Here is a 25,331-nt window from a genome sequence, read left to right on the forward strand (position 1 = left end):
GGTCACGTAAAGAAAGCACAGACCAGGTCATTATAGTTGCACTAATTAGCGGGGAGACGCCGCACTACGTAGGTAATCAGCACGGGCCCGTTCCAGGTCCAGGGCATGTGCTGTTGGCAGCAAGCAACCTGGAAGGCTTCCGTCACCCAGCTGTCGCAACAAGCTCCAAGAAGCTCCACACCTCACGATCCCACAGCCCATCCCTCTCTGTCCAGCTGCTGTGCGAATGACAACAGCCATATCTCGCCGAGCCCTGCATCTTCCCTTGACCCCTAGAGACCACCATCACATCTCTTTGTATCACTTCTGCACCTTTCACTACAACACTTGGAAATCTCCAATTGCCCGATAACCACCCGCAATCATGTCCGGCGCAGCAGTACGTTGGTCTAAACACCCCGCTGTTTCCCCAATATCAACATCACGATAACTAACCACCCAACCCTCCCCATCCAGGACCGCGAAGCCGTCTTTCCCACCCGGCAATCGCTGGGTATCATGAAAGCAAAGCTCAAAGGCGCCGAAACAGGTCACAGTCTCCTCAAAAGAAAGAGTGAAGCTCTCACCAAGTCAGTCTCCCGTCCCCATTCCCTCCCAGGCCCCCCGAAACCATACCTAACCTCCCCGTCCCCCCCCCCCCACAGACGCTCCGCGAAATCACCCGCCGCATCGACGAAGCCAAGCGCAAGATGGGCCGCGTAATGCAAATCGCCTCCCTCTCCCTCGCCGAAGTCACCTACGCCGTCGGCGGCAACATAGGGTACCAAATCCAGGAATCCGCCAAATCTGCCCGCTTCCGCATCCGCGCCAAGCAGGAAAACGTCTCGGGCGTCCTCCTCCCCGCGTTTGAGAGCTACCAGACCGAGGGGAACAACGACTTTGCCATGACGGGTCTCGGCAAGGGAGGTCAGCAGGTGCAGCGGTGTCGCGAAACGTATGCGAGGGCGGTGGAGGCGCTCGTGGAGCTGGCGAGTTTGCAGACGGCGTTCGTGATTTTGGACGAGGTCATCAAGGTGGTGAACAGGCGAGTGAATGCCATGTAAGTGACAGACCTGAGATTTTTGAGAGTGGATGGGATGGGTTGGGGTGCTAACATTTGCCTAGTGAGCATGTCATTATTCCCAGGACGGAGAATACCATCAAGTGTAAGTGGAACTCCACCCTGTTTTAGATGGACTGTACTGACTTTCCCAGATATCAACTCGGAGCTTGACGAGCTGGACAGAGAGGAGTTTTACAGACTGAAGAAGGTTGCCGGCAAGAAACAGCGAGACACGGCCGAGCAAGATGCCGAGATGAAGGCTAGGAAAGAAGCGCAAGCTGCAGCTGCAGATGAGCAGAACCAAGCGCCAAATGCCGCGGCGGACGACGCGCCAGCTGATCTGTTGGCTGCGGAGGAGGATGAAGATGTCATCTTCTAAGGGAGTTGTTGGGTTTGGACCATCGAGCGTTGTTGTCACTGTCGCATGTTGGAAGGGTGTGGTTAGAGTCATTGGTCAGCACGTTGTTTCATTAGGCATAGGCGCAATCCGGGAGTTGCTTTGTTTCCATGTTTCTATTTCATTGGGTATCTCTAATTCCCTTCGCTGAGGCATCAATGAGCCGATTACGTTAAACCTGTACCATTCGGAGCATTACATCCTACTTTACCTATCAAACCACTTATATGTGGTACCTCATTCCATCCCCCAGCTTACTGGCGCTGGTACGTGACCTTCATCGTCTTCTCGCCATTCTTCAACGCCATGCCAGCAGTATTCTCCTTGGCAGTAATAGCCCCGGCTTCTGCGTCGTACTCGACGAAAGCAATCCCGCTGCGACCAGGGACAGTACGGACTTCGCGGAAACCTTCGAAGCGGCTGAAGATACCAGTGAGCTCGTCCTTGCCAAAGTCGTCGGGGAGGTTCTGAACGAAGAGAATGCGGTTGGGTGGGAGGTATTCGTCGGGGACGACAGCGGCGGCACCAGCACCGGTGGACTTGAGGCCGGCACCACGAGCGTTCTTGGTTGGGCGGCCACTGACGGCGGTTTCGGCACCTGGAAGAGGACGCTTGAGGCGCTTTTGCTCTTCGGCTGTTTCGAGCGCCTTCTTTTTGTCTATTGATAATTCATGTTAAAACCAAGTTCAAAACGGAGAAATGTTAACGAGGGCATACCCTTCTCTGCCATGCGCCGGCGCTTGTGGGCATCAAACTCCTCCTCGTTGCCGGTCTGTTTAACGGTGGCATCGCTTCGAGTGCGGGCAAGGGCGACTTGCATGGGCTTCTCGAACAACTCGAACCCCTGGACTTCTTCAATAGCCGCGAGGGCGGACTCGGGCTTGTCGAAAACAACAAATGCCTGGCCCTTGGCCTTGAGGTTGGTCTTAACAACGATATCGATCACATTGCCGTACTCGGAGAAGATGGCCATGAGGGCTTCCTTGAGCGGTTCGGGCTTGACGCGCTCTTCGAGGTTGCGCACGTAGACACTATGCGATAGAGGATTGTGTTAGTTGATTCCAATGCGACGCGATACCTGGGATGGCTGATGCCTTGTATGTGTCGGAGTGCAATGACACATACGTGGCGATTGGCTGTTGTCCTGAAGCCATTTTTTATCTTTGTTGATGATGTTTATGATCAGGCAGCAACTGCTGATTTGTTTACAAAATGTTGAATGTTGTGGTTGAACTCGGAAAGGTTTTCTGATGATTGGAGGACAAGACATGAAGTTGGAGATTGGAGAGAGTGCCAAAACAAAGTGGGCCTTGGTGGGCACTAGACACATGGTCCTAGCGTCCTTGCAGCTGGCGCGGGGACTGCCCCACTGGAGAACCACCTTCAGGGCGCATGCATCCCGCTTCTCCCGCTGAACCAGCGTCACGGTGTGTAGCAACACACTGGGCAACTCCGACCAAGGAACCAACAAGTCATTTCCCTTCCTCTTCAACACTTCCCAACTTCTTCTCTTTCAACTTCTTGGGGCTTCCCATCTTGTAATCTTTGCTCCAAAAATGCGCGAAGAGACCCGGTGAGCAGGCGCATGCTTACACACACGCTGTGTACGCTATTCTACTCTTTAACCTCGTTTCCGGCGGTCCGAGGTCCTTTGATATAAGCCTACCATGGACGAAACGATACCACAAGCCGTCATGGCAACCGCCACACCCTCTTTCGACAACACCAGTGCGTGGCATAATTTTACACTATGGACAACTCAGCATCTCAAGATGAGTATGAACATGTCGAGGCTCGCGCCATCGCTGGAAGACTTGGTGTTGGCAGGACCAAGGATGGTCATGAAGCTGGGGAAACTGGGCTCTTTTATCTCGTTTCCAGATGCGGTTGACAACTTTGGACAACGAACCATGGCCGATCCCACCGATGCCGGTGTCTTTTCGTCGGCACTCTCGTCCTCGACCAGCAGTACGACAGCCAGCATACTCAGCGACGTCGCATCCTCTTCCGCCACTGCCGCCGCCGCCGCCTCTGCTGCTGCTGAAGATCCTACCGCCTCGGTATCCCGCTTCTCGATGGAGGGAGCGAGAGGAATTGGGAGTGTTTTGAGCTACGCGACAAGCAAATGGGCCATAACTTGCATTGCGATGGCTATCCTCTTTAACCGGACGCACATATTTGCCGCGACTCGGCGTCGTTTACGACTTGCATGGCATATCCGGGTGCTGCTTCGACTCCCAACCATCTTGCTCCTGCTCTGGCAGGCTCGCAGACTTCTCCAGTCCATTCAGTGCCAGACCTCTCCGGATTTCGCCCAGTTGCGGTGGGGCGATCCTAACAAGAGCTTCGACGTTATGTTCTCCGAAGCAAACAGCTTTTTCCATGGACTGAGCTCAACTTTGCTGTTCGGTGCCAGCGACGAGGATTCATGCCGTTCTGTCCGGATGGTACCATGGGATAATCAGGAACAATCGGAGCTGGTTGGCTCGCTCTCCCGATTATGGCCACTTTTCCTGACGTTTTGCTTTGGCCAGTTTATGGAGGTGCTTTCGTGCACTGTACAGGGACGCCCGACGGGCACCGAGACGGGCACAACGCTTTTTGAACAGTCTCTGGCTTTTGCAGAAGCTGATGCTGCTATCAGCAGCCAGCTCGGATGGGGTCTTTTCGCCTCCAATGTTTCTAAAGCAGCAGCGGATGCCAACATGGGCACCAAGATTGCCCTCACACGTGCCATGATCATGAAGCGCGTCAACACACCCCCTGAAGTATTGCTGGTCACTTTTATCTCAACCATGAGCTACGTCACTAGTCACATATTGGGATTGCTGAACTTGCAGCCAAGATTCCGTCTGATCAGTACCGGATTCTATGGGCTTTGCTCAATGGGGTGCATGGTTTGGAGTACCATCAACTTTTCTGTTGACGATCCCGCCAGCCAGGGGCTGTTGAGATATCCCACGGTGTACATCATCGGAATCATCCCTCACACTCTCATCTTGATTGGCATCATTTCCTGTGCGGTCATTTACTTCGTGGCCCTGACACTTTCCGCTCTCGCTGTGCCCGAGGCTGGGACCGGCGGCGAGACGGAACAGCTTACCTTCAAGCAGCGCTTCCTCCGTGCTCATGCCAACATGCAGGCAAACATTTCACTTTCCGAGATCCGGATTAGGATGGATATGGACTTTTACACCGCGCTGGTCCGGGCTGGCTTTGGTGCCATCACCATGGCTAGCGAGGCGGTTTATCTTAATGAAGACCACAAGGTGAACTTGAAGCGGTATACCTGGCTGGAAGAGGACCGGTTCCGTGAGATTGAGGACCTGAAGATGCAGTGGATCGGAGGCGTTCCTGGATCTCGATTTGATACGGTCGGCACGATAGGACTTGTGCCGGTTAAAAATGGGCAGCCGGGGGTCAACAATGGGTATGCCAGGGAGAAGTCGGCGCAGCAGGTTTCCAAGAAGGACGGCACTGGCAGGAGGCAGAGGGATGGGGTTGGGGCTGCGGAGAGGAGTTCCAGGTGGCTCATGGCGGTTGATTACATGATGCATATTTCGCGTCTTGTGGTGGTAACTTGGGCATTGTGTACGGTCAAATTTCTCAGGTTTGTTGGTTGGAGGAACCCGCCGCGTTGGCTGAGGGGGTTGTCTGAACGGCCGAAGAAGTCGGACGGGCGGGATAAGAAGGGGAGGTCGAGACAGAATGGGGAGTCGTATGCTGATATTCTTTCTCCTGGCAATGGGGGTTATTTTACGATTCCGCGGGACGACCAGGTTGATGTAGAGGAGCTGCTCAGAAGCAGGATGGACAACCGCAACGAGGCAGAAGTCGACACCAAGCTCTACAGCTACTTCTTGCGGGATGGCTGGTGGGGGAATAAGGACACCAGCGGGGAATACGTCCCCTCCCACCCTTTGATCACGGCCGGCAACGAGGAGGTCGATGTCAACGACCCTGACTTTGACACGACAAGCATGATCTCCACGACGGAGACCTCTGTCGAGAGTGACTTTGGCTGGGAGACTGACAATGACAACAACAACGACTGGCTTGACGACGGGCAGCGAACACCCACGCAACAAAACCCCGGCATCGAGCTCACCTCCTCCGCTCTCGTCTCTGCCCTCCAGCGATCAAGGGAACCCTCCCCCATGTTGGACACCCCCATCGACCCAACCACCCTCGCCCGACTTTTGCACCCCCAGTCCGCCGCCGACCGAGACGAAGCCCAAACCCTGGCCGCCCATTTATCCTCCGGCACGATAATGACGCGCTCCAAGTACAAGCAAGCGCTCCAGCGGCAGCGAGCGCAGATTTTGCTCACCAACCTTAACTGTGCCAACCCGTTGCAGAGGATGAGTCCAGAAGAGGAGGAAAGACAGCTTGAGCAACTGCTTCTCACTCGGCGGTCGGAGGCGCAGGCGAGGGGGGGGCAGGAGTCGTGGAAGGAAGGGGGGCGGGGTTGGGGGCGGAGGGGCCAGTGTGTGTGGTTTGCCAGTGCGCGCCGAGGACGATTATTGTGTGGCCGTGTAGGTGTTTAGGGTATTGTGATGATTGCAGGGTGAGCTTGGCGATGAACAATTATGACAAATGTGTTTGCTGTAGGAGGGAGGTGAGTAGTTTTAGTAGGATTTATGTTCCTTGAGGGGGGATAAACAGCGAGCGGGGGTTAAGTCAGGTGAGAGCAGGGGGGATATTGTTTTTAACACGGATCTTGTTATGGGAAGAAAGCGTTTACATTTTGTGGTGGCATTACATGAGGTGGTTTACACATCTATGTCCGGTGTGCGAGAATGCGGTTGATGATGTTGGTCCTTTTTCCGTTTAAATTTTTTTTTTTGTGCAAAGAGTTCCCATACAGAAAGTACAAATTTGAGCATTTCCATCCTGTCAATATCTGGGTGATCAAAATTACCTACCTACATGCCGAAGTTGTCATGTTTCAGGTGCCGAGCAATAAAAACATGGTGATGGAGGTGTATTTTGACTCGGGACCGTCTACTTCCCAGCATCAACGAGCTACTCAGACACTAACAGGGCCTCGAGAAGTCAACCGACTTGGATTCGACTTCTTCATCCATCCTACATCATGTTTTCACCAAGAGCAGCACATTTCAAGAACAAAGATACAACACACAATTAAAAAGGGTATCATTGCTTCGAAACACATCTACATGCCCGCCCACTCAACACAAAACATCCTCACCTCCCCCTCCCCACGTTTCTTCCCTCCCTTCTCCTCTTCCATCTCCGCCCCAAACATAAAACTCTTCTTCACCGCTGTCCCCAGCCGTCCACTAGTAACAATATCCAACATCGGAACCTTCTCATCCCATCCATAACAGCTACTCAAATAATGAGCATGAAACTTGAACGGATCAGACGGATAAACCGAATACCCTCCACCAAACCTGAGCCCCGGTGTGGTGAAATAGCCTCGTTTGTTCAGCTCCCTGTAAAAAGCAGACGGCTCAGGCAAGTTCTCATCAGCAATAGCACCACTAGTGCCCGCCGGATCAAGCATCGCATTGCTAGTCGAAGGCGTAATGGCAGGAAGGGCTTCCTTGGGCGCAGGCTGCACAGCAGTCGCCGTCTCAAAAAGCGAGTCACCACCACCACCACTCTCCTCAACCTTCTGCACCTTCTTCTTCCCCTTCCCCCTCTTACCCTCATGCATCCTCCTCACCGCCTCCTTCTCCTCATCAAACAGCCTCTTGGCAGCCACCCTCTTCTCCCTCAGCTCCCTCAAATACCCCTCCCTCCTCTTCTCCCCTACACCCGAGCTCATTTCCTTGAGAAGCCTCAAATGATCACCCGCCTCATCAGCAACATACCCCGCCCCTCTATCAACCACCAACCTCGCCTCCTCCGCCCTCAGCTCCTGTGGCATACTCAGAAACAAGTTCTGCGTAGGGTTCTGCGGCATCGTGCCCGTCAGCACCCCGCAGAGCCCAAAACTCCGCCTCAGGACCATCACCGCGTCAATGTCAAAGACGAGGTACCGGCCTGCGATCAGCGAGATCCGGACAGGAGGGTGGGTTGGGGTAGAGGTAGAGGTGGCCATCTTGAAACAACACTGATCTGTAAAGAAAGTTAGAAAGAAACTCCTTTGAATGGTTTTGTACATAACAAAAAATGAAGAGAGAGAACCAGATATCATAAGCCTTGGACTAGTTCGCGGTCATCACAGAGTATTCAGTGGATTGACAGATTGATACGAAGATTTATATAATCATGTAAAAGAGGTTTCTCTCTCTTCGTTGTGCTGTAAGGCGGGGTGATAGTAGAAATGAAAGTCGACATACCTTGTGTTTGGCGATGCTGCTCTGAGGAAGAGAGCAGCAACGTTGGAGAAGAAGACAAAAGAGGTTTGGTGGTGAGTCGCTTTGGATGCAAATTTATGGGACAGAAAATTTTGTGGGGCTCCACTATTTCAGAACAGAAAAAGTCGGCTTGGCTGATTTTCCAGAGAGAAGGGGTCCGTGCAGGCAGATATAGATGGTTAGGGTCAGGGTTGGTGGTGTGAGCATCTTCGACTGACGTCAGGTGCAGGTTTGTGAAATGAGGACGTGAATTATAGAGCATGCTTAGCATGTGAATTTGCGTGTTATCAATTCTCCTATTATTCATCAGCTACTAGCTACCACCGGGGGCTGTAACGGTCGTACATACATTGCAAGCCACAAATTCTCTCGATCCAAAATTGTGAGAAATTGTCAAGACTCAAGATACCACTGAGCATTTCGATGCCCCCTGAAGCAGCCCAGTTCCAACGGCCATGTGCCATTGCCATTTGTCAAAATATAATCTGCTGCCGGGGTACAGCATCGTGAGGTTGGTCGCACAGCAGTGCAAAGTAGCTGCATGATAGATCACAAAGCTTCATGACTGATCGGCCCGATGGTCCCGTCTTTGAGGGGCAGTGTGCCTCAACTCGAGTTCTTGTTGGCCATGGTTCTCGATACAACCATTGTGAGGATAGGTCGGACCAAAGGCGAGGTCAGGACCCGAGTGTAGGAGAAATTGGGATCAATATCTGCCTGTCCGAAGCACCCATGACCCTCGGCTAGAAGTCAATCCCATCCCTGATCGTACCAGCAGGTGACTTCTCCTTGTTCTCCTCCTCCTCCATAGGCGGCAAGCTATAAGGCTTGATATTAAGACCCTTTGTCGCACTCAAGCTAAACGAAAGAGTCTCCCTAAACGAGCTCGTCTCGGCTCCACCACCTCCCTTCTCATGATAGATCGGTAGCGTATGTGCCTTCAGCAGCCCCTGTGCCTGTTCTGTCTTCTCAGATGAGCTTGACGGAGGAGCTGCCCCAGGCGTAGCCGGTAGAGGAATCAACTCAAGCACTCCATCACACAGCAACTCCATCCACCTAACCAACCCTGAACTCCTTGGGTACAGCGATGTTTGTAGAGTGATAATCGCCGTCAGCTGGGTGCTGTACCTTCGTAGTAACGCCCTTAGAGCATGCAAGAATTGCAGCACTTCGGATGGAAGACTGCATTGTGGTGCGTAAAGCTCTGGCAGCAAAAGACTGGGGATAACCACACGGTGAATATCGCTTGAGGGCGAGGTTTCGAGCTTCGTCTGCAGGTGTCTGATGATGGCTTTTAGAGGAGATATACTCGTTGGCTGAGGTCTGGCATCAAACAAAGGTGGCCCAGTGCTCGGTGTTGGATTGAGTGACCCTTTGCAAACAGCTGGCTCGAGGCGCTTGGCGAGATCGAACAAGTGGCAGAAAGTGGGCTGGTTGGCATCTCCTCGTGGGGTATTTCCTGACGCTGCTGAGTTCCCAAGAGCTTCGTATCTCCATGCAATCTTCATCTTTTCCTCTTGCGCCGGTGGTGGTTGTTCTGACTTTGATTTCTTGTCAGGTTCGGCTAGGCCCGGGAGGTTCCTCCTCCATTGTGGTGGGTAGCCGACGAGGTGTACTTGGTGCCCTTGGACGAGGCCTTCGGCAGCATAATATCTGAGTAGGATACCTGAAAAGTCTGTGGTCCCTTGTTCTTCCACCAAAAGACAGGTTCCTAGTGGTAACCCACTGTGACCAGCAAGGAGTTGATCTAGCGATGCGGTTCCGGTAGACGTTGTTGGTCGACCGTCCAGCGGCGACGGTCTCACACCCGGCGGTGGTGGTTGATTCTCGGCATCTGGTTGCTTTGCCCCTGGGATGGCTCTCCCAGGTCTCGAAGATAGTACTGTATTTCTCTTGATGAATGACATGTTTAAAGATTGGTCCAAAAAGTGTAGCTGTCGCGGAAGCTATGGAGGGGTCAATTGGAGGGGTTGATGACCGATAAGCTCAAAAAGTTTCGATATCAGTTGCAAGGGACAGCCCCGCCGCCAGCCTCAGTGACAGGGACCCCTGCCCGTGCGGCCCCCACCTGTTTCCCCAAACCTTGGAGCACTAGTCGTTTTCAGCCTTGGGATTTTTTTGACTTCAGTCGCAACCATCAAACACCGGCCCATCACACAAGAGCTCTTGAGTCGTCCAGCACAACCAATTGCTTTATTCTCGCCAACCCCGTTTACCCTCGCTTCACCACCACCCCCCCTCCCCCAAATACCACAATCAAAATGGCCGGCCTCGGCTCCGACGCCCAGCTCTTCGAGGACAACTTCCGCGTCCACAAGCTCTCCGACAAGAAATACGACCGCGTCGACCGCATCTACGCCACCTCGGAAGACAAGTCAATTGAGATCACCCTCGACATCAACAACGAGCTCTTCCCCTGCAAGGAAGGCGACGAGCTGAACATGCTCATCGCCACCTCCCTCCACTACGACGGCACCAAAGACGACGAGCGCGGCTGGCGCGACGTCGCCAAGATGGGTGCGAGCGAGGGCTCGCTTGCCGACCAGTACGACTATGTCTGCTACGGCAAGATTTACAAGTTTGAGGATGGGGAGGACGGGCAGACTATGTATGTTTCGCCGATTGGTAACATGGAAAGTAACGGCTGACACGAGTGGAAATACAGCAAGGCATACATCTCCTTCGGCGGGCTGCTGATGTCTCTTGTCGGGCCTTACAAGAAGCTCACCCCGTTGAGGGTGGAATACGTCTACCTCTTGGTTCGCAGACGATGATCAACTTGATTATGGACAGCAAACCACACCATCGGACGAGAGCGCTCATGTTGGCTAAACAAGAGAGGGGAAAGACTTTGCTTGCGTCTATAATATGCAATCTATCAAAGGAATAGCCATTTCTCCAGGCGCGCCCGCAACCAAAGACCCTTTCGAGAAGCAAGGATAGAGAGAAGGAGTAGTACAGTATGGGGAATCTGGCGTTAAAGGTGCAAAAGGAACAAATTTATGGACAGGAACAAAAAAAAGCTGGCGGATGGGGGCAATGACAGAAGAGATACCCAGAAACGGAGCTAACTTCTTCTTCTTCTTCAACACCTCGTATCAGGGTGCTGGTAATTCCAGTGTGGTCCAGGAAAGGGAATGAAGCGATGGGCCCGGGCGCAAATCTGGTCATAGTAAGGCTCGTTTTCCGGAGTGTAGACACCGTGTCTCGCAAAGAAATCGAGCATGACCATGGCGCAATTGGGCTTCCACAACCCCTGGGCAAGCTGCTCCTGGATCTCCTCCACCGTATGTAGACTAAAGCTCTCCACCTCCCCATCCTTGGGCTTGGGGACGACGCTCCCATCAGACGGCAGTTCAAGATCATAGACCCATTGGCACTCGGGGTAGATGTACCCTGGCTCTCCTCCTGACCGTTCATCCGTGATGAAGATGTAAGTGACAGTGCCGGTTTCCACCGCGCTCCGGCGCATGACATCTTCGGGGAGGGACGCCTCCTCGTCAGCCTCGCGGATGATACATTCGAAGGGATCCTCGTGGGTCATGAGCCCGCCGGCGACGGTGTTGTCCAGCATGCCGGGGTAAGTTGACTTGTTGCTGGAGCGCTTGGGGACCCAGATGCGGAAGTCGTAGTCGCTCGTGTTGTCTTTGCGACGGAGGTAGGCCGTCATGTGTACTCCGTAGCGAGTGGTGCCAAAGAGGCCCATGGCTGCTCGCTCGATGCTCATGAGGAGCTCGCCGTTGCGGCCGTAGACGGGCCACATTTCGTTGCGCCATCCTCTGAGGAGGCGGAAGGTTTGGTTCTTGCGCCAGTAGGAGGTCAGTTGGGCGGCTTGCTTGGTGCGCTCTTCGTAGGACTTGAGGTTCTGCCATAGGGCGGCGGTTCTGGCGGTGGGGTTGATATCGAGACGGCCGCGGATGCTGGCGGGGGTCTTTCTGAGGGCATCGAGGACGGTGATGGGGAGGTAACCGATAGGGAAGGCGCCTTGGTCATCTTCCCAGACGAGGGTGTAGAGTCTGCTTAGCTGGTCTGCGTATCCTCTGGGGTTCGTCTCGAGGTCGGGGAAGCTGCGTCATGGTGTTTAGTCAAAATATTCTGTGAAGTGTATATGTCTCAGATCTAGACCCGCGCGTGCGTGGCGGCAGAGGTGGCAGATCCGGCAGGTCTCACAGATGCCAACGTCACACAACGTCTCGGTAAGGCAGGCTTTGGGGGCCAAGCATGATGAGAGGCGTCGGCACATCCATTCAATGCGGCCGGTTGGATGAGTAGTGCCAGCTGCAGGGTCGCCGGCTGGAATAGCTCGCTGCTAAGAAGAAAAGGGTGTGTAGCTGCACGGAATAGGATATTGTGAACTCACCCATCACAGTCGTTCACCATGTCAATGGTGGCCAGCCGCTGTGGTGTCATGATTGCTTTTTGGCCACGAGTTTGGCTGCTCAGCACGTGTAACTTTCGGAACTGTCTCGGAGATGGACTGAGAAACAATGGCTCTCTTGCGATGGATGCGCGCCGGTGAAGATGAAGTTGCAACGACAAGACTCGGGTTCCGTTTAAATGGAGAAGTGGATTGAAGGCTGTGCGGTGCGCGGTGCTGCACGGCAATGAGACCAAGACTCGATCTCGCAACAACTTTAACAACCGAGTCGAAAGAAACAAGCTTTGAAGGGAACAGAAAATCAGAAAGACGGCAGGCGAAGATCCAGATGATGATAATAGTGATGAGAACAAACAGGCAAACTGAACAGCCAAGCAGAACCAGCAAACGGCGATACATGCGAGATATAAGCTGATATAAGTGGGAAAAGGCTTTGCCTGATACCGGGCCTACCTCCCGTCCTAAACGTTAGTCCCGTTCATCACAGCCCTCCCGCTGTGCATCCCGGACAGCCGGGCAGACGGACAATGGGACAATGGGACAAGGATTGGATTTGCAGAGGTGAGGGATGATGAGAGATGGACGGATGGATCCTACCTGGCTCTTGCAGGTGGTCCCCAGTAGGACCAACGCCGGGTGGCATCCATGGTTCACGGCCTTCTCCAGCGGGAAAACAGGAAAACAGGGATTGCGATTTGCAAGGAGAGGCAGAGCTGATGGAGTGATGGAGTGATGGAGGGATGAAGTGGTGCATATGTGAGCGAGGTGATGATGGCCGTGACCTAAGCGTATGCGACACCCCCGCCGCCGTCCGCTGGCAGTGCTACAACAGAACTGAACCCCACTGCGGGCCGGCACAGCACAGCGTCCAAGAAATGCTTCGAGTTCTTGACATCTTCCAGTTTGTCTTGGCACCTTTGTGTGGAGCACTCTAGAACTGGGAAGGTGATTCTGTGGATTCGACTTCTTTGGAGCATGGTTGATTTGATTGATTATTTGCACTAGAAGCACGCCAGGAACAACTCGAGACGTCTACCAGCCGATCATATAGGCCTGAACCCGGTCACCGTTGACAAATACTGGCAAACTATTCAACTCGCACAACACTCATTCATGTGCATTGCATATACATGCTTCCCTAGTTGAGACGACCACCACGAACGACAGCTCCTCACCAAAGCCTTCGTGTAGCCATCGGTACCACCAATCCTCGCATGTGCCGGGGAACACATGCGGACCTCCTGGGCACTTATACAGCAGCTTTATCGATTTGGGAGAGCGCATGATCTGAGTTGAGCATCCAGTTCAAGCCTTGCGATTGGTTACCAAACACATCGACCGTGGAACCACCCAATCCGTCAGCATCTCGTCATTAACCACCATACACCGAGCAAAAGATAAGATCGTCTTTCACAAGTCTCGGCCTACCAACCATCCGAACCCACGGGTTCTCTATCCGGCGGCATTAAAACCACTCAAAACGGCTACCTACCTTGTCAGGTAGTCACCTGAGCAAAAGCCCAACGGTCAACCTAACCCCCACTCATCCTCCCGAACCACCGGACGGAATTATCCCGAACTTTGAAAGCCCAAGCAGGGTTATGCTCCCATAGTGTAGCCAGCCTCGTCACACACCACCATTCATCCCGCTTGTTGTGTTGATATCTCACCCATCAACAATGTCCCAAACCTTCGGCCTTGTCCCCGCCGGCCAACCCGTCATAACCACCCCAACAAAAATTCTGTCTGACACCTCCTTCATCTACTCCATCCCCCCCTCCCCCAACACAAAACCCTTCTCCCACATCGTCGTCTTCCTCCTGCCGGGTATAACCCTCCCCCCCGCCCACGCAGCAGCAATCCACCTCCTCACTCCCCCCACGGACCCTAATTCCGGTCAAGAATTCGACATTGCCTTCCTCGGCGCCCTAGGCCACGGGAAACCCTCTGCAATCTTCAAACTCAGCAACGACACCTCCAAGGGGGTGGCAATAGGGATAAGCGTCGAGCCAGAGGCGGCCGTCGGGTTGAAGATGCAGGAGTTGGCCGACAAGCAGTCCAAAGCTTTGGTTCCAACAGCAGCAGGGACGGGGAGTAATGGTGGGGGACAAACGTTGCAGCTGGCTCAGAGGATAATAAACAATGCGTTTAACTTTTTAAGTAGTTACTCGGGCAGGATGCACAACGGGGAGGAGGTGGTGCCGATCAAGGCTTTTGAGCAGTGGTGGAGGAAGTTCGAGGGGAGGGTGAGGGCTGATCCGGCTTTTCTTGAGAGGGATGTTTAGGGTATTGAGCTTTGAGGAATGGGGGTTAGATGACAGAGGGAAATTAGCCGGGAAGTGTATGAACTGGAGAAGGAGGTTTGGAGGGTGCATCAAAGGAGCCAGTGTCTTTAGGGGGAGTTCAGGGCTGCTCTTTTTTTTCGGTTCATAGAATAATGTTACATCCAAAAGAATTGTTCAAGAAGTCAGTACCAGAGGCACCTACTTTGGGCTAATTAGCAGTAAGTATGGATTATTAACCTCGACATGGGCCTGGGTGCAGGATTGCATAGACTGGATAGAGTGATGAGGAGTATTTGGAAAAATATATCTCCAAACAACCCAAAACTAGACATGACAAAATCGCAAGCATGCCAAATATAGTCAAGCAATATCCGATGGAAATGCATCCCTTGAATCGAAAGAATACTAAACTCCTAAATGCTAAATGTCTTTGCCCATCCCAAACAAAAAAGTCCTTTTTTGTGAACAAGAAAAGTAAACAGATACTAAAAGTGATACCACACCCAATAACCAGTCGCTAGCAATTCATCATTCCTACATCTCTTCCATGTTCCATCACAAAAAAAAAGGCAGTCCATATCACATATACCCATTTCACATCTCTCTCCCTTCACACAAATCACCTGTCATCCAGCGGTGATGTCCCTCCCCCCAAAGGACTCTTCATCCTAGTCGGACTTCCCGCCCTGCTCCTCCTCCCAGTTACCCCTCCCACACCCCCACTCAACGGCAGGCTCAACCGCTCCCTACTATCCGTCCTCACCACTAACCCGCTCCTATTCAGCGCCGACATCCCCCCTCCCACCGTCGTCACAGTCTCAAACCCATACCCCCCACCCAGCCCACCCCCGCTCGTAGCAGTAGGCGTCGCCAGGCCCGAGCTCCTCCCAAACTGAGATCCGGCTTTCGATCCGCGGGAGTGGTCACTGCTCGAGTCCTCATCAGAATACTCCCCACTGCCGCTGCTAGACGCAACATCCCCCAGCTCAAACCGATCGAGCTCCCCTTCCTCCATCACCCTCTCATAACCCCCCCCACTTGACGATCTCCCCCCAAAGAGCTTGGTAGTGAGTTTCGTCAACGGACTCCTATTCCCACCAGGTACATACTTTCCGGTATGACTCCTCCTCCGCCTCGTCAAGCCCCTCACCCGGCTGTAAACCCTCATCCTCCTCTCCCGTTTCCTAAACCACCACATCACTAACCCCACCAACCCCAAAAACACCCAAAACCCCATCTGCCCTCCCCTCGTCCTCGCCCGATCCAAAATATCCTCCGCGTCCAAATCCCAGTCATCGTCATCCCCCCCCACCGTGCCATTATGATGCTTCCCATTATCACCGCCCACTGGCCTCCAGCTCGAGCCCGCAAACTGAAAATCATCTGGCACCGCCTTCCCACTCACAACATTACCCCCAAATCCCACAGGGTACCCATCATCCCCACTCTTCGGCGGCACCTGCCCAGCAGCGTAAAGCACCATCTTCCCCAACGTCCAACTAACCTCAATCCCATCAATCTTATCTACCGCCTGGAACGGCTCCAAAAACCCCTTTTCTTTCGCATGTTCCAACGCCCCCTGCGTGCCCTTGGACACATTAACCTGGGGTAAATCCTCCATCCCTATCCTCGGCACCCCAATCCCGTCATGCAGCACATTGATCAACCAGCTCGCCTTGAAGCACGCCTCCTGCGCATTCTTGGCGGCGTGCTCCTTTTTCGGATTCAACCCTTTCGAGATGGACGTCCAGTCCTGGCTGCAGTAGTCTTTTACCCTCTTTTGGTAGGTGGTAAAGTCGTAGGCCTTGTCGTCTTTGCCGCCAAACACGCCGTGGGTGGTGTGCCAGTATTCAGAGACGCCGATGAAGTGGTTGACGTCAAAGTCGATGGCGGGGACGTGCTGCCCGTTGATGAGGCAGGGGTTGTCGCTGCAGGGTTTGTCTTTGCCGAGGAGGGGGTAGGTTTTCTTGAGGCACTCGTCAAAGTGGCCGGTGCCGATGAGGGTGGTATTTTTCGGCTTGGGGGTTTTTACCGGGACACCGTCGAGGGTGGTTCTCAGGCCTTTTGGCAAGCAAGGGTCCGGGAGTTCGGTGGAGGAAGATGGATACAAATCTTTGAGAGATTCGACGTAGGATTCACGCGCTTGGTTTACGCCAAAGCCGAGCCAGGTCGTGGTGAATACTTTGTATTCCACAGGGGAGCCATCGAGTGTTCGTAATCGTAAGAGCTTGAGGTCGTCGGCGTGCTTTTCTGCTTCGGTGGCGTTGGGGGCAAAGGCGATTTGCGCCGAGGCACCACCCATGTCGAGGAAGCCATATGTGTGGTGACCTTTTCCATGCTGGTGTTTATCGGGGTTGTCGAAGCCGCCAAGGAGGTAGTTTGAGGCTATCCAGCCATACAATCCTTCTGTTTCCCCCTTGATAACTTGAATGTGCATGTCGCAGTCTGGCAACGAAAATTGTGTGTTTGATCGTAGGTAGTAGCAGACCTCGCGCGTTAAGGCTGATTGTTGAACCGCGGGAAGCAGGCGCACACCGGCCGTCGCCATTAAGAATATCGGGGTGTCCCTGATCTTGTCCTTGGGGATGATCTCGAGCGCATGGTCAATCAGGGACTGGAGATGATCCGGGCCGACCTTGTCAACCTTCTCCCCAAATGTCGAGATTCCCGGCCTGATCTTTTTCGTCCATATCTTTTCTGTCATCAATTTTGGCAAACTGGCGAGATCATGTTTTGATGCGCCCTTGAGCGCCTTCTCTGGATCTTTCCATCGGTAGATATGTAACCTGGTTCCGGAAGACCCGGCGTCGAGTATAACACCCCATCGCCACTTTTTGCCGCCCATCGTGAATGAAAGCCTCGGATGTTTGGGGTGTTTAGATGTTCTCGGGATCGAGTAAAATCGGCTTGCTCAGCGTTTGCGCCGTGGGGGTTGGGTCGAGGTGGTACTACAGGCTCCTTGGTCGCAAACACATCAAGTCAATTGATCGCTGTTTTGGGAAATAGGTATCGGATAGGTTCGACGTCGAGAGTCGTTATCCTCCTGGTTATCTATCGCGAGCGCACGCAAAGCGAATGACGAATGAAGCGGAAATTAGGCAAGTTGATGGAATTAAAGGCCGTATAATAATTTGAAGGTAGCAAAAGGCAACGTAACGTGGACCGCAGAGGTGTCAGTCGTAGGAAGGAGGAATTGAGGGAACGAGTGTCGGTTTGAGGAATTACTACGACAAAAACGAAGGAAGAACACAGCCTGGATGGCGGCTGAGTTGCGATGCCTCTCTCTTCTTTCTTTGGTCAATCGACGATTGGCGCTTCGGACTCGAGCGGCTGTCTTTGGAAAACTCGCAGGCACAAACATCCATGGAAACGATAACGTCAGGGGGGCGACGAATCACTGCTGCAGCTCTAGCGTGTTTAGCGTCAGGAGAGCGTGGGAGGTGTTCGGCAGAGGCGCCTGGATCGCCGAAAAAGGAGGAGCAATCATTCTTGGTTGCGGCCACACAGTGTCCACGTGGAAGGAATTGAGACGTTGTTTGGCCGGTTTGTTACTATGGAATGGCACAGTCCGTTGCACCGGGGACACTGTGGAAGCCCCCACAGCCCCGAACCCGCAAATCTGGCCGGAAAACGGTTTGAAGCTTCTCGAAAAACAGCCAAAGCTTGGGAAACCGGGCATCTTTCCTGCGACAAAAAGTTGTTTGCGACCAATAAATGCATCGCCAGTTTGAGACGTTTCCCAGCGACGCGCAATCACACCCCGCTCATGAATACGGTAGAATCCTACAAACCGGATCATCCCAGTCTCAAATCGGAAGGCTACATTCGATATCCTGGTTGTGATGCATTCTCGTATCTGTCCCAGTTCGTCGCTGACTTGCAGCTTGCGATAAGAGGGAACAACAAGACTTCAGATTGCCCCGCTTCCATGATTTTCACCTTGGCTTCCCTGGCCTCCACATTGATCACAGTGAACACAGCGACTAACTGCATGTCACTAATGTCCAGGGCTGAAAGTAATAACAACTGCGCCCGTCTCAACCTTGGATTTGTCCATGAACTCATGTCTATTATTGTAAGGTTGGACATATGCTTGCTGATAAAGCTTAGCTCGTAGCTTCACACAGGCACTCAACAAGCACCCGGTTGGCGGTTCTTGAAGCTTGAATGCCGTTCTCCACCAACTGCGTGTACAGACCAGCATCGGCGGCTGGCAGATCACCCTTGAACCACAAGTTGGTGATCTCGTCTCTTGTGGGCAGATAGGCTACGCAGCAAGCCCCCAATACCTTTTCGTGATCCGACGGAATGGGGTCAACGACAATCCTAGGCGTTGAGTCCTCGCCGGCATCTTGAACGAGTGCAGCAACACCTCCGGCAACAGTGTCCACACAATCGATACCAGCGTCTGCCAATGCAGCTGAAGCCACTGTGATGCACCCACTCAACACGTTCATCATGTCCCAAGTCTCATCTCCTTGAGATTTTGATGTCTCTCTGTCTTGGTCTCCTTCGATGATCGAGATGATAATATCGACACCGCTCTTCGGCCAGCGATCTGCAATGATGGCCCCACGAAGAGCTGTTTCAAGATGGGTGCCGAGATCTCTCTCACTGGGGTCTCGTAGATAGCCCCGTCTCTGCTTTGTAGCAAATGGCGCATATTTGACATGGGCTGACAAAACGATGTGAGGTGAGAATGGGCTTGATCTTGGGAGAGATCGTGGCCCATGGACTGTGCAGCTGAGCTTCAACCCTGAGACACCACTCTTGCTGGACCCTTCAAACTCCAGATAGGCGGAACCAGAAGCTGATGGAGTTACGCCTGTCTTGAGAACTGAAAGAGGTGTCAGTGGATGAGTGTGTACATTAGAAGAAGGATAGGCCACTTACACGTCTTGCGAATGACATTTGGTGCCCGATCTCTTCCCTTGCCGTTCTTGATCTCTGGTTGACCGGCGTCATCTTCAAATACTGGCGCCATTGTGGCCCCAGGAGGGCCGTTGATACGTCTTCTGTCAGCCATTGTGGTTTGATATCAACTGGGTAAGTTGAAAGCAGGTGAAAATGCTTTTTTCCTTGAAGTGAGATATGTGGAGAGAGGCTGGTGGAAGAAAGTCGTGCAGTTTCCGTGAAGAAGATTCAAGCGATGAGATCTCCGAATTCGAAAGTAGAAGATCACTGAGCTTCTGTCGACTTTGTCAGTGATGTTGATTCTCAGTTCAAGTCAAACCAAAGCCTGAGGTCGCCTGTGGCTTGCCTGCAACGCCTTCATCTTGGATTTCCAGCGAGCCACTTCTGGAACCCCACTATGAAGCTTGGACCACACACGCACAAGCCACAGCTCTGGGAAAAGGTTTAAACTTCTGAAAAATTTATCGCGACTTGCTTTTCCTCTCTTCCACACAACACTGCAACCTTTCCTCATGGCCAACATCCGACTTTGCAACCTACAAACCAATCCTTTGCGACCTCCTTCTCCTTTCAAGTTTAGCCTCTCTTGAAGGAGCGTCTATTTATCATGGACTCGCTTTAGTCGCTAGGAACCTGATCGGAGAGGTGGTTGCAAAGGCTTGGCCGGGCAGAAGGGTCGCTGGACCGACAACTAACCCAACTCTGGCTCTACGCTGGATACAGTACGTTTTTTCTTCACCTTCCCCGTCCTATGATGATCTTATACACACAGTTCTCGCGATTTTCTCTGAGCGCTTTTGAACTACATGCACTACCATCTGACTGGACACCCTCTTGTCAACTCGTCACAAGCCCACCTTGGTTGACAGCTTTGACTAACAAGTTGTAGCAGGATTTCTTTCTTGATCCAACTGACAGCTACATCCCGCCATCACTTCGACAACACAGTAACACAGTCAAGGTACGAATGGCTTCTTCCTCATCCCCGGCTTTTATGATGAAAAAAATATTTTTCAGTTCTGCTTCTGAATTATAATGAGCGACAACCCTATACCAAAACTTTTCTGATGCCATCTCTCTTTTCTTTCACATTTCACCACTCCCCAATTATCGACAGTTTTTGCTGACTGTTGTCAAAGTTAGGGACATTGACTCGTCGACGACTGTGGTCACCTCATCTACCGGACTGTCTGGGTATGTTTTATCGTCAAACTCGCGCCCCCTTCGTCCATCATGATGACAATAGTCTATCCATTCAACGATATTGTGCGACCGAGCCATTCATCCGCACTGTAGCGCCTTCGGGTGGGATGATCAGTTGTGGTGTTTTTCCTTCGGGGATGTGATTTGGCTTCCGTTGTTCGGGTCTGCCATGCACCGTTATGGTGTACGGCAGCTTGGGCCGGTCTGTACGGCTGAGTAAAAACGGCTTGCCTGATACTGGACCCAACACATCAACTTTTCAAAACAATTCGTCCATGACTATTTGCTGACCGTCAGCAGCTTGACAGAAGACGTACCCTTCCAAGCGCGACCATGTAGACCCGGACTAGGTGAGTTGAGTTGATGCGTTGTAGGTATCATCCAGATACAATCTTTGAACCCGAGGCTTCTGCAAGAGAGAATTTAGACACATGGTAGAAGAATGCAATACAACTATGTCCTCCACCTCATTGCTGTCCTCTGTTCATGTGTGTTTATGTGATGTATGTGGGATTTACGCCAGTCTATAGCAGCTGCAGATGGACGAGATTCTGGTAAATGAGATGGCTACTTTAATATACGGTACCTTCCGAGACAATCTCTGCGACCCATCTGCGGCGCGGAAATGCAAAACGACATTGGTCATAGGTACCCGCTTTTCGGCAGTCAGGCAGTGGACCCAGCAAATGCGTCAGCCAGGAGTTGGACACTGCCAAGGCCTCCGGGGGGTCCCTTTTTCGAAATCAGAAACGAAACGCCACGGGTTGCCGCTGCACCGTGAGGCTGATGCGAGCGAACACCTTTTGCCAACCTGACCCATCCATCGCCAACACAAAGCCACCTCAGCGAGTCTTGTTCCTCGTGCCACGCCATTGTCTTTTTTTTTTCGTATCCGTTGCATACAACGGGCGAGCCATGCGTTGACCGACGACCACAACGGAATTCCAGACCGGTCCCCTCCTCTCCCCCCGTTCACCGTCACCCCGTCCCCCCGAAGAGATAACGCCCAGGGGTTCAAGCTTAAGCTTTCCCACGTCCCAAGGTTGCGCGCGCAACGAAAGGGGGCGAGGAAACTATCCCATCGGTTTTTGGTAGTGACGCCTTCACACCCACTCCGGTGCACGCCACACAAAAACAAATGCTGCCCTTCACGTCGTCGGGGTCCAAAGTGGTCCCCCGTCACCATGTAAGCGGGTACTCTAATGGTTATCCGCGAGGGAACACATTTGAGATTTCTCCCCACAGGTGCGCTCTCTTCTTTTTTCTTTTCTCCTCAGGGCGGCGCTTGGTTTCGGGGAGACTGGTCTAACTTGTGATTTGAAAACAGATTCACACCACGAGGCACAACACCGATATCCCGAAGACGAAAACGCTTATTCGTACGGCTCGGCATCGTCGCGGCCATCCTTTTCCTCTTCGGCCTGATCACCTGGAACGGCGGCTCGGTCCTCTCGGTGCTCTCGCTCGGCCTGCTGTCGAGCAGCGACGACTTCCAGCTCGAGACGGTGCGATACTATGACCTGTCTAACGTCCAGGGCACCGCCAGGGGGTGGGAAAGGGAGGAGCGCATCCTGCTCTGCGTGCCCCTGCGCGACGCCGAGTCGCACCTGGGCATGTTCTTTTCGCACCTGAGGAACTTTACGTACCCGCACAACCTGATCGACCTGGCGTTTTTGGTGTCGGACTCTAAGGACAGGACGCTGGAGGTGCTGACGGAGAGCTTGGAGGCGATTCAGAACGATGTGGATGACAATCAGCACTTTGGGGAGATTTCGATTATTGAGAAGGATTTTGGACAGATTGTGAATCAGGATGTGGAGAGCAGGCATGGGTTTGCGGCTCAGGCGCCGAGACGGAAGTTGATGGCAAGGGCGAGGAATTGGTTGTTGAGTGCGGCGCTGAGGCCGTATCATTCTTGGGTGTATTGGAGGGATGTGGATGTGGAGACGGCGCCGTTTACGATTTTGGAGGATTTGATGAGGCATAATAAGGATGTTATTGTTCCTAGTGAGTATTTTCTGTGGTGAGTGTCGATGTCTGTGGGGGTGGTTGGCTAACGGTTCTTGTGCGATCAGATGTCTGGAGACCTCTTCCCGACTGGCTTGGTGGAGAGCAGCCTTATGATCTTAACTCGTGGCAGGAGTCGGAAACCGCCCTTGCTCTTGCCGACACTCTTGACGAAGACGCTGTCATTGTGGAGGGTTATGCCGAGTACGCGACATGGCGGCCTCATCTGGCATACCTGCGTGATCCTTACGGCGACCCGGATATGGAGATGGAGATCGATGGTGTTGGTGGCGTCAGCATTCTGGCCAAGGCGAGAGTTTTCCGTTATGGTGCTCACTTCCCGGCTTTCAGTTTCGAAAAGCATGCCGAGACTGAAGGTTTTGGAAAGGTATGTCGCAATTTCTGAGTGGCTGCTGAGGTACACAGCTAACAACTAGCAGATGGCCAAGAAGATGCAATTCTCGGTCGTGGGCTTGCCACACTACACTATCTGGCATTTGTACGAGCCTAGCGTTGACGATATCAAACACATGGAGGTATGCTACTCCCTCCACAGACTCTGTTGACCGAATATCTGCTAACGTATGATGACAGCAAATGGAGAAAGAGAGGTTAGCGAAGGAAGCCGAAGAAAAGGAAAAGGCAGAGAAGTCCAAGAAGATCAAGGAAGAGTTTGGTGATACCACGGGTCAGTGGGAGCAAGATAAGACCAAGCTGCAGAACATCGCGTTGCAAGATAAGAAGGAGAAGGAGGCTCAGGCGGAGAAGAAGGCTGAGGCTCAGCCTGCTGCTCAAGCGCCAGCGCAAGGGCAACAGAAGGTTGAGGGGAAGCAGGAGGGTGCCAAGACGTGATCACGATAATGGTTACGTCTGTCTATCTATCCCATTCTTCTTCTTCCATTTTTTGTTTACTATTTCATCCGGCTCTTTTAGAACTTTGGAGGCTGGAAGGGGGGAGGTGGGTGGGCGTTTTTGCAAAGCCAGACCGGGACGGAACACGGCAAGACAAAAAGGAACGACATAATATCATGTACACTAGGTGTCACTTTCTTGCAACAGGCCAGCATTCATGGCAGAGGCGTTTTTCAAGTTTCTTCTTCTTTTTGTTTAAGACTACCTATGATAAAGATAAATGAACTGACTGGGTCATGTCATCGACATCTTTTTTTGTCCCCCTATTCTGTTGTAATGAGTGTCTCGGTGGCTTATTCAGGTGGCAGTTGAGTGGTTGCCTGTAGCTGTGGGGCAATGACCGCTGTTTAACCGATTGTGGCCGCTGGAGTTGACCACCTAAACAAGGAGCTTGGCTTCGCTACCTGACAATTCATTGGCTTTCGCGGCTTTGAGCCTCAAGGTGTCCTATCCACCCACCTCAGGGACCAGGATTGTACCTACAGTTGACGACGAGGCGCAACCTACCCCCCGAGTGCCAACCAGCAGCAAGTGACGACGCTGACGTTTCGAATCAAACACATCTCACCGAGACAGCTTCGCGACATAATTCTTGCTGACGCGGTTAACGGGTATAGACCTTTTCTTTTGGGAGTTGCCTGGCAGTCACGGCGGAACAAACAGATGGGGGGAAGTTGATAGTGTGTCTGTCCTCTTCTCACGAACAAATATCGTCACAAGGGCAATTGTTTGCCTTTCGAAGTCGCAACCCAAGTACTCGACCCCTCGATCGAACTCGAGCGAAACCCGACAAATTATATATCCAACCACCCCACGTCGAAGGGCGATTCCTTTCTCCCAACCACCGAGGGCGACAAGTTAGAAGCGCAAACTAAACCAGCAGCATGGGCAACGATGCCCTTCCCGCACCACCCAACATGGACACCGTCAACATCAACAACAACATAACAGCCCCCTCTGCCCCAGGAACCCCTCTCCCTCGGAACAGCACCACCGGCACAACAACCAGAGGAGGAGGCCCGATCGTCTCCTCCCGAATGCAGTACCGCTCCCGCCCTGTTTCCGTGGCCGTCGACCCAGTCTCGCTGGTGATATCCGAGTGCATAGCAATCACGTCGGCCATCCAGAAGCACGCCCGGTCCCCGCACTCGTCCGTGTCGGCCATTCTAGGAGGGAGCCCCAACCTCATCCAGCTCGTCCCCCCGCCGTCTCCCTCGTCCAGAGCGAGAAGCAAGTCCACCGCTGGCCAGCAGCAACAGCAAGACGCGAACGAGCTGGCAACAAACAGATGGGGTCTGAGAGGGAAAAAAGGAAAGTCATTGGCGGACAACCCCCTCATTTCGGGTTTCGGACGGCTTCGTCAGGAGCTGGCGGGGGTGAAGGACATTCACCGGTTTGATTCCCTCGTGCTGCTGTATCCCTTCTTGCAGATTATACAGACCAAGGGGACGGCGGCGCCGGTGACTGTGCTGGCGCTGAGGGCTATTCAAAAGTTTTTGGCGTATGGGTTTGTCGCGCCGGTGAGCCCGAGATTCGCGCTTGCGATGCAGAGCTTGAGCGCGGCGATTACGCATTGTCAGTTTGATATTAGTGATCCGGCGCAGGAGGAGGTGGTGCTGTTGATGATTTTGCATTTGATGGAGGATATGCTTAGTGGGCCGGGGGGGGATATTTTGAGTGATGAGAGTGTTTGTGATATGATGGGGAGGGGGTTGACGATTTGCAGCCGGCCGAGGTTTTCCGAGGTGCTGAGACGGACGGCGGAGGCGAGTATGGTGAGGATGGTGCAGATTATTTTTGAGGATTTGAAGCATTTGGAGGTCGAGGCGGAGGAGGATGGGGAGGGGGGGCTGGAGGGAAAGAT

The 25,331-nt window shown here is 52.9% G+C and overlaps 11 protein-coding genes across 11 annotated transcripts; 5 read left to right on the forward strand and 6 right to left on the reverse strand.

Annotated features, from left to right (window-relative positions):
- The first annotated feature begins 130 nt into the window (after nt 1-130).
- On the forward strand, nt 131-2,749 carry VMA8 (H(+)-transporting V1 sector ATPase subunit D). The gene is made up of 5 exons (XM_062948731.1): nt 131-379; nt 457-570; nt 645-1,039; nt 1,105-1,145; nt 1,195-2,749. The coding sequence occupies exons 1-5, from the start codon at nt 365-367 to the stop codon at nt 1,419-1,421; spliced, it is 792 nt and encodes a 263-aa protein (XP_062797525.1). The 5' UTR covers nt 131-364; the 3' UTR covers nt 1,422-2,749.
- On the reverse strand, nt 1,518-2,700 carry QC764_602170 (uncharacterized protein). Its single transcript, XM_062948730.1, has 3 exons — nt 2,565-2,700; nt 2,157-2,470; nt 1,518-2,097 (listed from the first exon to the last, which is right to left on the reverse strand). The coding sequence occupies exons 1-3, from the start codon at nt 2,591-2,593 to the stop codon at nt 1,694-1,696; spliced, it is 747 nt and encodes a 248-aa protein (XP_062797526.1). The 5' UTR covers nt 2,594-2,700; the 3' UTR covers nt 1,518-1,693.
- Nucleotides 2,750-3,106: 357 nt separating the features above from the next.
- QC764_602160 (uncharacterized protein) lies at nt 3,107-5,986 on the forward strand (the record flags this gene model as incomplete). Its single annotated transcript, XM_062948729.1, has 1 exon — nt 3,107-5,986. One exon carries the CDS (start codon nt 3,107-3,109, stop codon nt 5,984-5,986), a length of 2,880 nt encoding a protein of 959 aa, XP_062797527.1.
- A 629-nt stretch (nt 5,987-6,615) lies between these two features.
- On the reverse strand, nt 6,616-7,605 carry SEN34 (tRNA-splicing endonuclease subunit; the record flags this gene model as incomplete). Its single annotated transcript, XM_062948728.1, has 1 exon — nt 6,616-7,605. The coding sequence occupies one exon, from the start codon at nt 7,603-7,605 to the stop codon at nt 6,616-6,618; it is 990 nt and encodes a 329-aa protein (XP_062797528.1).
- Nucleotides 7,606-8,511: 906 nt separating this feature from the next.
- ELP4 (Elongator subunit elp4) lies at nt 8,512-9,675 on the reverse strand (the record flags this gene model as incomplete). The annotated part of the gene is made up of 1 exon (XM_062948727.1): nt 8,512-9,675. The coding sequence occupies one exon, from the start codon at nt 9,673-9,675 to the stop codon at nt 8,512-8,514; it is 1,164 nt and encodes a 387-aa protein (XP_062797529.1).
- A 113-nt stretch (nt 9,676-9,788) lies between these two features.
- On the forward strand, nt 9,789-10,975 carry RPB8 (DNA-directed RNA polymerases I, II, and III subunit RPABC3). Its single transcript, XM_062948726.1, has 2 exons — nt 9,789-10,376; nt 10,434-10,975. Exons 1-2 carry the CDS (start codon nt 10,030-10,032, stop codon nt 10,540-10,542), a joined length of 456 nt encoding a protein of 151 aa, XP_062797530.1. The 5' UTR covers nt 9,789-10,029; the 3' UTR covers nt 10,543-10,975.
- QC764_602120 (uncharacterized protein) lies at nt 10,732-12,178 on the reverse strand (the record flags this gene model as incomplete). Its single annotated transcript, XM_062948725.1, has 2 exons — nt 10,732-11,835; nt 12,129-12,178. 2 exons carry the CDS (start codon nt 12,176-12,178, stop codon nt 10,854-10,856), a joined length of 1,032 nt encoding a protein of 343 aa, XP_062797531.1. The 3' UTR covers nt 10,732-10,853.
- A 1,647-nt stretch (nt 12,179-13,825) lies between these two features.
- On the forward strand, nt 13,826-14,431 carry QC764_602110 (uncharacterized protein; the record flags this gene model as incomplete). The annotated part of the gene is made up of 1 exon (XM_062948724.1): nt 13,826-14,431. One exon carries the CDS (start codon nt 13,826-13,828, stop codon nt 14,429-14,431), a length of 606 nt encoding a protein of 201 aa, XP_062797532.1.
- Nucleotides 14,432-15,050: 619 nt separating this feature from the next.
- On the reverse strand, nt 15,051-17,276 carry YND1 (Golgi apyrase; the record flags this gene model as incomplete). Its single annotated transcript, XM_062948723.1, has 1 exon — nt 15,051-17,276. One exon carries the CDS (start codon nt 17,274-17,276, stop codon nt 15,051-15,053), a length of 2,226 nt encoding a protein of 741 aa, XP_062797533.1.
- Nucleotides 17,277-18,537: 1,261 nt separating this feature from the next.
- On the reverse strand, nt 18,538-19,675 carry MTR3 (3'-5'-exoribonuclease; the record flags this gene model as incomplete). The annotated part of the gene is made up of 2 exons (XM_062948722.1): nt 19,325-19,675; nt 18,538-19,268 (listed from the first exon to the last, which is right to left on the reverse strand). Exons 1-2 carry the CDS (start codon nt 19,455-19,457, stop codon nt 18,538-18,540), a joined length of 864 nt encoding a protein of 287 aa, XP_062797534.1. The 5' UTR covers nt 19,458-19,675.
- A 167-nt stretch (nt 19,676-19,842) lies between these two features.
- ANP1 (Mannan polymerase II complex anp1 subunit) lies at nt 19,843-25,296 on the forward strand. Its single transcript, XM_062948721.1, has 7 exons — nt 19,843-20,067; nt 20,238-20,306; nt 20,485-21,793; nt 21,876-22,555; nt 22,624-22,943; nt 22,996-23,091; nt 23,150-25,296. The coding sequence occupies exons 3-7, from the start codon at nt 21,687-21,689 to the stop codon at nt 23,405-23,407; spliced, it is 1,461 nt and encodes a 486-aa protein (XP_062797535.1). The 5' UTR covers nt 19,843-20,067; nt 20,238-20,306; nt 20,485-21,686; the 3' UTR covers nt 23,408-25,296.
- Nucleotides 25,297-25,331: the final 35 nt, after the last annotated feature.

The sequence above is a fragment of the Podospora pseudoanserina genome, chromosome 6, assembly GCF_035222485.1.
Source record: "Podospora pseudoanserina strain CBS 124.78 chromosome 6, whole genome shotgun sequence".
In the NCBI taxonomy this organism is placed as follows: domain Eukaryota; kingdom Fungi; phylum Ascomycota; class Sordariomycetes; order Sordariales; family Podosporaceae; genus Podospora; species Podospora pseudoanserina.

Bases quoted from the DNA above. Each gene is read 5' to 3' on its own strand.
- QC764_602170 (XM_062948730.1), bottom strand. From the start codon at position 2,593: ATGGCTTCAGGACAACAGCCAATCGCCAC. The intron at 2,471-2,564 runs GTATGTGTCATT...TCTATCGCATAG, and splicing joins GGACAACAGCCAATCGCCAC to TGTCTACGTGCGCAACCTCG. The intron at 2,098-2,156 runs GTATGCCCTCGT...AATTATCAATAG, and splicing joins CCGGCGCATGGCAGAGAAGG to ACAAAAAGAAGGCGCTCGAA.
- VMA8 (XM_062948731.1), top strand. The intron at 571-644 runs TCAGTCTCCCGT...CCCCCCCCACAG, and splicing joins AGAGTGAAGCTCTCACCAAG to ACGCTCCGCGAAATCACCCG. The intron at 1,040-1,104 runs GTAAGTGACAGA...ACATTTGCCTAG, and splicing joins AACAGGCGAGTGAATGCCAT to TGAGCATGTCATTATTCCCA.
- RPB8 (XM_062948726.1), top strand. From the start codon at position 10,030: ATGGCCGGCCTCGGCTCCGACGCCCAGCTCTTCGAGGACAACTTCCGC. The intron at 10,377-10,433 runs GTATGTTTCGCC...GTGGAAATACAG, and splicing joins GGGGAGGACGGGCAGACTAT to CAAGGCATACATCTCCTTCG.
- ANP1 (XM_062948721.1), top strand. From the start codon at position 21,687: ATGCTGCCCTTCACGTCGTCGGGGTCCAAAGTGGTCCCCCGTCACCAT. The intron at 21,794-21,875 runs GTGCGCTCTCTT...ATTTGAAAACAG, and splicing joins TTTGAGATTTCTCCCCACAG to ATTCACACCACGAGGCACAA. The intron at 22,556-22,623 runs GTGAGTATTTTC...TTGTGCGATCAG, and splicing joins TAAGGATGTTATTGTTCCTA to ATGTCTGGAGACCTCTTCCC.